The 12,240-nt window shown below is 37.0% G+C and overlaps 2 protein-coding genes across 3 annotated transcripts in view; one reads left to right on the top strand and one right to left on the bottom strand.

The window, feature by feature from the left end:
* The window catches only part of ubr1 (ubiquitin protein ligase E3 component n-recognin 1), a 36,989-nt gene extending 32,397 nt beyond the window's left edge, over nt 1-4,592 (top strand). For both annotated transcript variants that reach the window (XM_081394156.1, XM_081394155.1), the window contains exons 46-47: nt 1,824-1,925; nt 3,199-4,592. In XM_081394156.1, the coding sequence (XP_081250282.1) occupies nt 1,824-1,925; nt 3,199-3,340 (244 nt within the window). In that variant the 3' untranslated portion in view covers nt 3,341-4,592. The remainder of the gene's footprint in view (nt 1-1,823; nt 1,926-3,198) is intronic.
* A 2,060-nt stretch (nt 4,593-6,652) lies between these two features.
* prph2la (peripherin 2-like a) lies at nt 6,653-11,413 on the bottom strand (the record flags this gene model as incomplete). Its single annotated transcript, XM_081394448.1, has 4 exons — nt 11,229-11,413; nt 9,856-10,852; nt 8,808-9,054; nt 6,653-6,919 (listed from the first exon to the last, which is right to left on the bottom strand). The coding sequence occupies exons 2-4, from the start codon at nt 10,434-10,436 to the stop codon at nt 6,653-6,655; spliced, it is 1,095 nt and encodes a 364-aa protein (XP_081250574.1). The 5' UTR covers nt 10,437-10,852; nt 11,229-11,413.
* Nucleotides 11,414-12,240: the final 827 nt, after the last annotated feature.

The following is a 12,240-nucleotide window of genomic DNA, read 5'->3' as shown; positions in this document are numbered from 1 at the left end:
CAACAACCAGACTGTTATTTCCGGCGTGACGATCGAGTCTGTCCCAAAAATACTTCTCGATGCGCCCTCGTGGACTCGCGCCAAGGGCCCTATAGGTCTGCACTACATGACTCTGAGGAAGTCCTCAAGTCCAGAGTGTGCCTGTTTTGGGTTAGTACCATAGACTGTAAAAAATATGGACAAAGCGTCTGTGACGTCACCCATAGACTTTCTGAAGAACGGGTTTGAAGCCGTTTATGGGGGGTATGGGCGGCGCCATCTTGGAAAATCTTGGGAAATCCTAACCCCGCCCACCTTCTAACGCAGCGCGCGTCACCCCGCCCACCTTCACTCAGCTCGCATGCTACTCCGGTCATCTTTGTGTATATTTCAGGCAACGAAATATGTTATAAAACACCATACTAACTCTTTTCGTTTTCAGTTAAAGAAATCTTAAACATTATAGCCACACAAATGTGGTTCAGGCAACGCATATTGATTACATTCAATTGCACATAACGTTTGCCTATTTATGAAAAAAAAATATATATATATATAAAACACAAACCTGCCTCTTTTTATTTTAAATATAATATAAAAATATTAAACATTTTATGGTCCAGGCAATATGTGCATTTGTACTAAACAACAGATTTTGCAGTAAACAACATTAGGCTACATATCATCTTCGTTGTATTAAAATTTAAAATGACAAAAACTCAACCCAGTCTCTTTTTGTTAAATTTCAGTTTTATCAATGTTAGCCATTATAAAAGTATAAGTAAAAGGTATAAGAAGCTATACAAATAAAGCAAACAATTCAGTCAAACATATAAGTCAGCGCGAGTCTAACCATACATCGGTAAAGTTAAATAGCTTATAAAGTTATGAAACTTCCCCTCAGCCAAAACGATTGCCCAGGGAAAAAATATAGATTCACGAGACCAAAAATCGCCCATTAGATATACACAAGATGAATTATATCTCATGTTTAACCACTACAGAGACGCCAGAGTCCGCGGCATTGGCGGCAAACCTCAGAACGTCAAGCCGATGAAAGACTCTTCCAGGCGGGGTACATCGCGCCGAGCGCCCGGTCATCGCTGGATCAACTGGATAAAATTTTCATAAATCTTTAAATAAACCACAGATTTGAGCTTTAAACAACTACATTCTCGCCTGAAAAACTCTTAAAACTACATTTCATGATACAGAAACAGTAGTATAATATGTCAACTGTATTAAAAAATGGCGCTTCTTATGTTGTCATTCTCCGTGGCGCTGTCTTGTCAGCTGTCAATCAAGCTGTCAATCAAAGTTAACCACGCCCTTATTGTCATATATTTTATAACTAAATACGATCTAAACTAACGAGTTAGAAAAAAATTCACCCCCCTCACAGTTGTCAGGCACTCGGAACCTATCGAAAAATAAAATAAAAGTCCATGGGACCAACTTGTAAAAACATGAATTTATGCTGTGAAAACGGACATTTTAACATGGGGGCTATGGACATTTGCTCCCTTTTGGGACCTGCCCCTAGCGGATTTTCGATGTATTGCAGTTTTTCGCACTTCCGGGTAGGCTTCATTTTTCAGATCAGAATGTTGCCGCTTGGTTAGTACATAGATCGTATCATCTTCTTCTGCTCTTTTTCCTGTTGTGGCGGTCAGCAAACAGCGTTGCATTACCGTGTGCGCCCCCTTCTGGATTGGAGTGTGGATCTCCTGTGACTGACTGTAATCGTCGTCTGACTGTATGCACCGAACCGTGACACCCGTACCGTGACTGTTATACATACAAATAACTATTGCTAATAATTCTGTTTGTGTCTTTCTGAACAGGGTTAGAGAGTGTGAGATTGTCTTGATGGCCAGTAAGACACGGGGCAGTCCCTATCCAGCACCTTACCTAGATGATTATGGAGAAACAGACCCTCAGCTTGGGTAAAGTTCATTGTTGTGAATGAGTAGTTGACATATAATATGTTTTCTATAATGTGACTCCTTTTTTTTAATAATATTAAAATATTTCATTAGCATTTTAGTCAGAAATATTCAGATCAGATCAGAAATATTATAATTAGCATTTATCATTGTTTCTTGCTATATTTTATTAATGCACATATGATATACTACCTTTCAAAAATTTGGGCTTGGTAAGATTTAATGAAGTCTCTTATGCTCACCAAGGCTGCATTTTGATTTGATCAAAAATACAGTAAAACAATAATTATGTGAAATCACAATTTAAGATAACTTTTATTTGAATATATTTTAATATGTAATTTATTCCTGTGACGGTTAAGTTGAATTTTCAGCATCATTTCTCCAGTCTTCAGTGTCACACGATCCTTCAGAAATCATTCTAATATGCTGATTTGCATCAAGAAACATTTCCTATTATTATCAATGTTTATTTATTTTTTTTTTTTTTTTAGGATTCTTTAATGAATAGAAAGTTCATTAAAATGTCTTTACTGTCATTTTTTATCAAAAAATCTTATTGACCCCAAAACTTTTAAATGGTAGTAAAAAACTAAAATAATGTCTTCATAAATCTTCCCTTAGCTTTAGCTTTAACACAATATCATAATTTAGCATGTGTTTTGTCTGTATATTCTTTAATAGCACTAATGCTAATCTGTATTTCTGATATAATTCTTCCCTCATCTTTAGAAATACAGTATCATTTAGCATGTGCTTTGTCTTGTTTATTCTTAATTAGCACCAATGCTAATCTGTATTTCTGATATAATTCTTCCCCAAGCATTACAAACAATATCATAATTTAGCATGTGCTTTGTCTGTTTATTCTTAATTTGCACCAATGCTAATCTGTATTTCTGATATAATTCTTCCCTCATCTTTAGAAATACAGTATCATTTAGCATGTGCTTTGTCTTGTTTATTCTTAATTAGCACCAATGCTAATCTGTATTTCTGATATAATTCTTCCCCAAGCATTACACACAATATCATAATTTAGCATGTGTTTTGTCTGTATATTCTTTAATAGCACTAATGCTAATCTGTATTTCTGATATAATTATTCCCTCATCTTTAGAAATACAATATAATTTAGCATGTGCTTTAGCATGCTTATCTGTATTTCTGATATAAATCTTTAGTTACACAATATCTTCTTTTATCATGTGCTTTGTCTTGTTTATTCTTTATTAGCACTCATGCTAACACGTATTTGTTTGGACTTTGCTAGGCGTGGGAACCCACTCCACTTGTGTCCAGAGCGCTACCACAAGCTCCTTCACATGTGGCATCAGCACTGTGTCCTGGAGGAAATCGCCCGAAGCCTGGAGGTCCTCAACGTCATGTTCCCCTTTGAGTGGCAGATGCTTTGAGCTCCGATGCTTTAGCCTGCGCATGACATCAGCCTGACTGCAGGGAGTAATAAACACCCTCACATCTCTTAAATACTGCGGTCAGTGCATTATGGGCAGCCACACTTAACAGGCCCATACAAGATATTTACAAAGTATATTTGCTTTCTCAGCTCTTTATTTATTTGGCTTCGGTTGCGGATCTACACTCATTATAGCACTGCATCTTTTTCTTTTTGCTCGTTGTGGTGTTTTTGCATTTGTTTTCAGGTTGTAAAGATTAATTGAGGGGCTTGTGTCACTACGAAACTCAAACGTGCTTTTATACCTCTGTGAATTCTAGTCCTCTCACCCTGCCACCGCCTGTTTGCTCTTTCATCTGTGTGAGAAATGTATTCATGTGAATGTAATATATCTCTATACTGCTTTATTAAGCAAAGATGCCCTCAAAGTTAAAAATAATAGCCAGTGTTTCTGAGCGAGACGCTGTTTTGTAACTTATGTTCTCGGGTGAATCTCACAAAAACATGTCTGGGTCACATGTCACCCTGAAGTCAGAAGAAGAAATAAAGATTTATTTTGCATAAAGGCACCTGTGTTTAAGGCCACTTCAATTTTTCTATTTACCACAGTCTTTTTTATTTTTAATTCAATTATTGTCATTACAGTAAAAATTACTAAAATGCATTCAAATCATAATTCAGTATAAATATAATGAATGAATAAGAATTTAGAAAGTGAATGCTAATAATATGCAGCTACAGTTCATATACAGTTTTTTACAGTAATGAGAATGAGATTTGTTGCTGTAATGTGAATTTTGGAAGTAATAATCTAGATGCAAATGATTTTAAAGGTCCTAAAAATAGGCATTATTTAATTTAAGCACATTTTCTTATTTCTCTTGATTTCGAGGTGAATTATGAGCCAGGCATATTCTTGACGGATTTCATGAGATTCACTCATGCTATGGATGTCACATTGAAGATGTATATAAAACAATGTATAATTAGATTATGCTATTTTACTATAAGAATGCAGCTGTGAATTAATGAATAAACAAAAAAAGGTCAATAATCACATGTAACAATGCCTATTGGGTGAATTCAAATATATCACTTGTCAATATGTATTAAATCAAACACGTGTTTTTCTTGAGTGTCAGTCCAAGTTCAGCGTTTTCTTTTTCCCCACACTCATCGGTTGTTTCAAGCTGTAAGGTGCTTTTAAACTTCTTACTTACATGAAATAAACTCCTGAGTGACATCATGTCCATGCTGACTGATCTCTACCTTTACTTCACAATCACATTCTGTCCTTCTTATTCTTAACGCGACCGTTTTAACTCTATTGTGTCGAGGTTTCCCGTCTCCTCCGCTTCCAGTTATTTTAGCTGTTCACAAACTGTTAAATATCATTAGGGGTTCAAGCATGAAATGCTGAAACCCTATTGTAATTGTAAACTGATCGTGCAGGCCAAACCTTAAGGCCTAGAGACTTGAAACCTGGCCAGATGGTAGGCCTCAATTTGGGGAGAACCAATCAGAGTATGACCCCGATTGGCCCATAGGTGGCGCTACAGCAACCAAAAGTACAAACGCTCATATCTCTTAGACTGGTTGTCCTAGACTCAAGTGTCTTACGCCACTGTGATCCCTGGCTCAAGGTGGACAAAATGTATATATCCAGTTTCGATTTTAATAACTGTTTAACAATAACTGTTAAAATGCTTTAAACTCATATATTTCCTATGGTAAATTGCCTGTATTGGCTGTAAATGGTCTTTTACATCTATTATATCAGTGGTTACATGCTTGCTAAATAAAACTTAATAACTTTTGATGCTTTTGTGCTTAAAGGCCTTAACTGCTTGAACCCTGATAAATGCTGCTTGCAGCTTTAATTTTAATTTATTATGGTAATCATAAACAGTGGTTTGTGGTGAAAATTATTTTACCATTTACTGCATTTTTTTTATTCCTCCAGTTATAACAGCTATTGAATTGTATGTCTCGCACATTCACAGAAAATAGCTTTCACTTCCGCTTTGCTACATAAGGTGAATAGACTCTTGTTTATTCAGGTTTTAAAATTATATTTAAATAATTCACTAATAGTGAATAATGTGGGTATATCTATCAGATATTAAAAACACAAGCTAAATGTTTCTTTGGTGCATGCTTTGAGATTTCCTAAAGGCAAAAAAGTCTGCTTTTTATTTTTGAAATATGTAGTTCGTAGACATCAATGCAACTTTATGAATATATGATTTTTTTGTATTATTGTATTGAGTAGCACAGCTCAATTAAAGTAAAAACATAATTTAGAAAGGATGAATTAAATTGATCAAAAGTGTCAGTGAATACTTTTACAAAAGAGTATTAAATAAACCTGAATATCATGATTTGAACAAATATTATGCAGCACTATAGTTTTCAACATTGATAATAATAATAAATGTTCTTAAGCAGCAAATCAGCATACTAGAATGATTTCAAAGTATCATGTGACATTGAATAATTGAGTAATTACGCTGAAAATGTCAGCTTTGACATCACAAGAATAAATTACATTTTAAAATATATTAAATATATTTAATATTGTATTTATAATGTATTCTTGATATATACATACTTCAAGCACAGTGTTACCAAAACATTTCAAATGTTTCATCAAGTCAATGAACTGCACACGACCCTTGGTACCAACACTTTAAGGTTTTAATGATGAATTAATTAAATTTACATGTTGCATTAATTGACACTACATATTCATGATCATTTTAGGCATGGTTGTGCTTAAAATATACTTCTGAAAAATCTTTTAGAGGCTGTTTGTATCATGTTTTCACAAGTGATTACAATACCTGGCTTTAGGCACCAGACCAAGGCATGAAACAAGAATTCATGATGGCTTGTGAGTAAGCTGACATTTTTGATATCTTGGAAATATTGGAAAAAAAATAGCTTTATGGAAATATTGAAACTCCCTAATTAAAAACCTACAGTGAACAGTGTTTCCTCTAAACAGATCCAGTGACGCTCTTCGATAATCACAATTTATATGAGAATCTCTAAAACACAAACAAATGAAACTGTTGCATGTTCGATGAGAGGCAGTTAGAAGGTTTTAAGACTTTGAAGGCCCCGTGATAATGTGCCTTATGTTCTTTCACATTAAATCACAATAGAACTTCAGTATGTTGTGATTTCACTCTGTTCTTGCTTTACAATTCCATCTAAGTTTTCACCTAATCTTTAAGTCACATAGCATCAGAGTCCAGTCCTCTGTAGCTTATGTAATGTTTCTCAGCAGACGGAGCATTCTGGAGGGTTAACTGCTCGTGGGAAGAGGCTTTGGAGGCACATTATCTGGACCATAATGTGCTGTAGGTGGTCTATCAATGTTTGGATCTCCGTTGCTGGCTGTGTTGATCTGATTGAACTTGCCCAGGTGTTTGATGATGTTGAAATTAGTGCGAGCGGTTTCCACAAAGCTGTTCTCCAGGAGCCACCCGTCAGACTCGCACTCGGGGTCCCCCTGACGCAGCACGTTCTCCAGGGACGTTTGGAGGTAACGGACCCCAGTAAGAACCGAGAGCTGTCAGAGAAGGAATCGATGAGGTTGTTTTGACTGATAGCAGTCTGATACTTTTTCCTATAAAAAAAGTTGATTCAACTGAAACTATTGTATAATTCATTCTGTTTGAAGTGCTACATGAAGCTTCACATGCATTACATACTGAGGGATTGGAGAGAGTGGTGCATAGAGCAGATTATAAAAGGAGTGTTCAATCCCAGGATGGGATTAGGCCACAGAACCGGATCAGATTTTTAAAGCTAGGGTGGGCAATTTCGGAGAGGCTAGCAATAGCAAGCTAGCTTTTAAATCACAAGATCCTCTCCTTTCAGAGTGTCTCCAAAGCCATGCCTCCTTCAAAACACATGAACACGCACACTCTCTTAATTACGGTAATTCTGTCGTGAAAGCAGGAAAAACAGTGTTTTGGATCAGGAGGAGCTAAAAGTTGGCTGTTTGTTTGTGGCGCGGAAGGCGCTGATGATGTGTGTAGAGGTATGCAAATACATACGCTGATAGGCAGGTAGGACATCCTATCATTGCATTCGGACCGAATGCAATGATTGGATGAACATTTTTTGGACTGTCAACACTTAGCCAGTCAAATTCAAAGACTGGTGTCATGAATCCAACGTTTTGTAAAGGTGCGGTCACATTTTTGCGGGCGAAATCCAGTCATTTCAATAGTCATCCACGTGATCAGGAATTTTTTGTGAGGGCGAAACATTTCTGCACACAGATTTTGCACTCGAGTTGGTTATACAAATTCGCTGGCCAACAAAAAGCTGCTTGGTTTTTTAAAGTACCATATATACCCGAATATAAGACGAGGTTTTTGTCCTAAAAATAGGCTGAAAAATGGAGGGTCGTCTTATATTCGCGATATAGACAAAATCACGGGGGGAAAGGGAGAAAGAACAACTGAATAAATATGAAATAGTGACTGAAACATGACCCATTAAGACAAATGATTTCGGCTATACTTGCATGTAAAATTAGAGAAGCAACATTCTGTGTTTAACTGAATTAAAACGCTGCTTCTCTCTGCCGCGCGAGACGCAGAGAGAGCGAGAGAGAGAGCGAGAGGTGCGCGCGCGCGAGCGAGATGCAGAGCGAGGTGCGCTAGACGCAGAGAGAGAGAGAGAGAGAGAGAGGTGCGCGTGCGAGACGCAGAGCGCAAGAGAGAGAGAGAGAGAGAGAGAGAAAGGTGCGCGCGCGCGCTGGAAGAGAGAGAATGAATTATCTCTGCAATTTTCAAATAAAATTATTTTCTGTTGAAAACCAGATTTTTTCCACAAAAATCTCTTTTTGTCCCAAAAATAAGTCTGGAAAATGGGGGGGTCGTCTTATATTCAGGGTCGTCTTATAGTCGGGTATATACGGTATTAAGAGCAGGCGCGCTCAACTCGCAAAATAACTTATGGGTGCGAGTAATAAAAACGTTTATCAAAAATAAAGATGAAAAACCGCACTCTCAGGTTATATTTTCATACATTTATTATTATGTCCTCACAGACGCGTTTTGATGGCTTAGGCCGAAACGCGTCTGTGAGGACATAGTAATAATAAATGTATGAAAATATAACCTGAGAGTGCGGTTTTTCATCTTTATTTTTGGTTTTTTAAAGTGCCATCTTTGTGAGCAGTGTTTCATGCTTCTCTACACTTGGACCTTTTTGCACATGAAATTTCACTAATGTGACCGCACCTTATTGTATCAGTTAAGCCTAGTTATCTTACTGTATATTACTGTAGCCTGAATAGAGTACCCATTAAAAGGCAGATGGAATTGCTAGGTGGACTCATTTGACTGTGAGAGAATGATTGAATATAAGTTCTTTAAACTTTGCAAATGTTATAATATTGAATCCTTCCCTAATGTATTGCCAAAGCAATTGACACAACTAACCTCAAAGAGCCAGATGATCAGAACAGTGAGGCCGATAGAATGCATGATGTCTGCGTAATAATCTTGCAGAGCCTGACGACATCCTCTCATCCACAGGTTGAGCTCCTCTGTCTGGTAGTCGTAGTTGAAGTGGGCGGAGTTATTGGTGATTTGGTACTGAATGCACGGCCGAGGAGAATTGACATTGCAGCAGCTGAAGGGAACCCCGTCCATTAAGTATTTTCCCTCCACGTTGCTCCTTAGACGGCTAGAAAAACACAACAATTATAATTGTAAAATTGCACCAAAATCAGAAGACATTTTGATTTATTTCATTATTATTTTAGTGCCCCTATTATGATTTTTCAGATTTTACCTTTCATGTATTGTGTAATATAGCTGTTTGTGAATGTAAAAGGTCTTCAAAGATTCAAAGAGTTATTATCACCCAAAAGAAAGAACTGATTTTGCCAGAAACAAGTCATCAGTAATTCCAGTCTTACTTCTTACTCAGAATTACACAGGTTTGTGACAAATTTGCATAAATTCCAGTCTATGATCTTCATTGCCTGCCAGTGAACAACGTCTACTTTGACCCATCCTCAAACACTGTAGTTGTCGCTGAGACTGGAAGAGTTTGGTTTGTGTTGTGAGAAGATGCTTTTTTTCTACTCTCAAATTGTTTCTGTTTGTATCAGTATGAAGGGCTAAGGAAGACCTGGAGCTAAAATTCAGATATGGTAATAGTGTTTCGTTTCCACACTCTATAACCAGTAGACCAGTCACAACAGACTGGGTCATCAGACCAATCAGAGTAGAGTATGCTCTCGGAAAGGAGAGGTTTAGAAAGACTGAATCCTTGGTTGAACAGACACTGTGAGAAAACAGGTGATGCTGTTATTCATATTATGAGAAAATTAAATAGTTTTTTGACCTTGGATGTATGTGAACCTATTGTAGTAGACCTGCCAAACTAAATTAGGAACCTTTAAAATAGCATAATAGGGGCATTTCAACTAATATTACATATTAACTATTTATATATCTATTTGTTTCAGGCCCAACTTACTCTACCACTTCCCGTTGAGACATGTCCAAGTATCGGTTGCTGACCCACTGGATCTGGAACCAGTCTCTGTAGCCCTCGTTCCCACAGCACTGAAACTGAATCTGCAGCAGGTCCACTGTGTGCTTCAAGAAGCAGCGGCCTGGTGTGTCCGTGTCCTTGTAGTAACGCATAGCGTCACGTAGCCCCAACGTTAGCGATTCCTCCAGCTGTCCCAGCATGCTGTAGCACATCAAGGCACCCACGAGCACGCTCAGAGTAAAGAAAAATGTACAAATGATGTACGGGAGCATCACCAACTTCCAACGTAAGAACTTGTTGGTGTCCACACAGTCATAGCAGATCTTTCCTCCCAAAAAGTTAATCGCACAGGCTATAAGTCCCACGGAAATTAGCATGTTTGGCACGGATTGGAGCTGACGCTCGACCATTAGATCCTGCCGCTTGTTGATTTCCACTTTCAAAAAGATGCCCAAGCTAAAGAGGATGATTCCAGTTACAATGGAAATCCAGTTCAGCACCCACAAAACCTGGGCCAGTTTGTCTCTCTTGGTTTTGGTGAATCTAACCGGCAGCACAGCCATTTTACAGTATGTGTGCGGGAACTGGCTCAAAATTTCAGAGAACCCTACACTTTGTATAATTGATTTTGAGGAAGTCTAATGGAGTACAAAAATCAATTAGCCAAATTAGAAATTTGAGATGAAAGTCATTGAGGTGTATAAGGTTCTTACAGAAGATGACATGAATGGACTAATGCTTCTTAGGCTAACTTAGTGAGTGTCAATCAATAAAGGACCTTGAACTGCAATCGCCAAACAGCATTCATGCAGCTCATTCATTTAAATAATGAGAAGAACTAGATATAAGTAAAAAAAAAGAATTGGGCAAACCAAAGCCGTTTTATATTTTGATTTATCAAACTCCTTGGAGATGCCATGTGAGGTCCATTAGAAACGTGAAGCTGAAACGATTTCCATTTTGTTTTGCAAATGTATGCCTGAGAGGCAAAAAAAGAGAACACATACTTAGACAATATCAAGAAGAGCATTATTGCATACCTTTAAACGTCTCATAAAAATAGAAGGATAGAGATTGAGTCAAATTGAATAAAGATTTACCACATGAAGTATATATTCAGGTTACATTTTTGTGCAATAATTGTTATCTACGGCACAGTTACCATGCAAATATTTTCAGCCATATAACTCTTCAAAAAGCTAAGAATACTCCTGGCCTGAGTACTGAAAGCTCAAAATAGCAGGCGAAACAAAATAAGTTCACCTGACCGGACAGGCACAGGGGTTGTCCTCAGCCAGGAGTGGTGAGGGAGATGATCCCTGCACAAGGGTAGTAATGATCAGATAACTACTCACCCATCCATGTCTCTCCATCCCTCAATGGCATCCCGCCCTACTCCAAGTGATTTCTTTCCATCATATGTTCGCAGCTTTCGGTTAACAATCTGAATGCATTGTTTGCAAATGAATACTAATGTGTGTGTGTGTGTTAGTGTCTGCCGCAGACTCAGCTGTGACCTCTCTCGTAATTCTGTCTAATCAGTAATCAGCCCAGTTGGATTTGGAAGAGTACCTTCTGCCACCAGCACAAATCTCACTGACTGGAGTGTGTGTGTGTGTGTGTGTGTGTGTGTGTGTGTGTGTGTGTGTGTGTGTGTGTGTGTGTGTGCGTGTGTCTGTTTGTGTGTTAGAGAGTAAAGAATGAGAAAAGGGTTATTGAGCTACTAAAAGTCTCCAACTATGCTTGCATGTAGTTACATTTTTATATCCTTCTTTTTTTGTTTGTTAAATGACATTATTTACATATATTATTTATTATAGATTTATGGTAGCGCTGTCAAATCAATTAATCACGATTAATCACATCTAACAGAAAAGTTTGTAAATATTATATATATATATATAATATATATATATTATATATATAATATATATATATATCCAGTATATGTATGTATATACGGTATATATATATATATATATATATATATATATATATATATATATACATACATACATATGTGTGTGTGTGTGTGTGTGTGTGTGTGTGTGTGTGTGTGTGTGTGTGTGTGTGTGTGTGTGTGTGTGTGTGTGTGTGTGTGTGTGATTAATCACGATTAATCGATTTGATAGCACACATTTTATGGTATTTTATATATCCCATTTAAATACAAATATTATATATTTTCATATTACTTTATTTAGTAGTTTCTTTTAAAATAATATAGACCTGAAAGATATGGAGAAAAAAAATTGGGATTACTTTTGAATCTTTTCCCATAACACAGGCAATATATACATTATATGTACCAAAACACACATATGTGCACAAGATCCTTGTTTACTTTTCTAAAAATGTAAATTATTG

The sequence above is a fragment of the Scardinius erythrophthalmus genome (assembly GCF_964197995.2).
Source record: "Scardinius erythrophthalmus genome assembly, chromosome: 19".
Classification (NCBI taxonomy): domain Eukaryota; kingdom Metazoa; phylum Chordata; class Actinopteri; order Cypriniformes; family Leuciscidae; genus Scardinius; species Scardinius erythrophthalmus.
The sequence above is the reverse complement of the archived record's forward strand: the minus strand, read 5'-3'. Positions and strand labels throughout refer to the sequence as shown.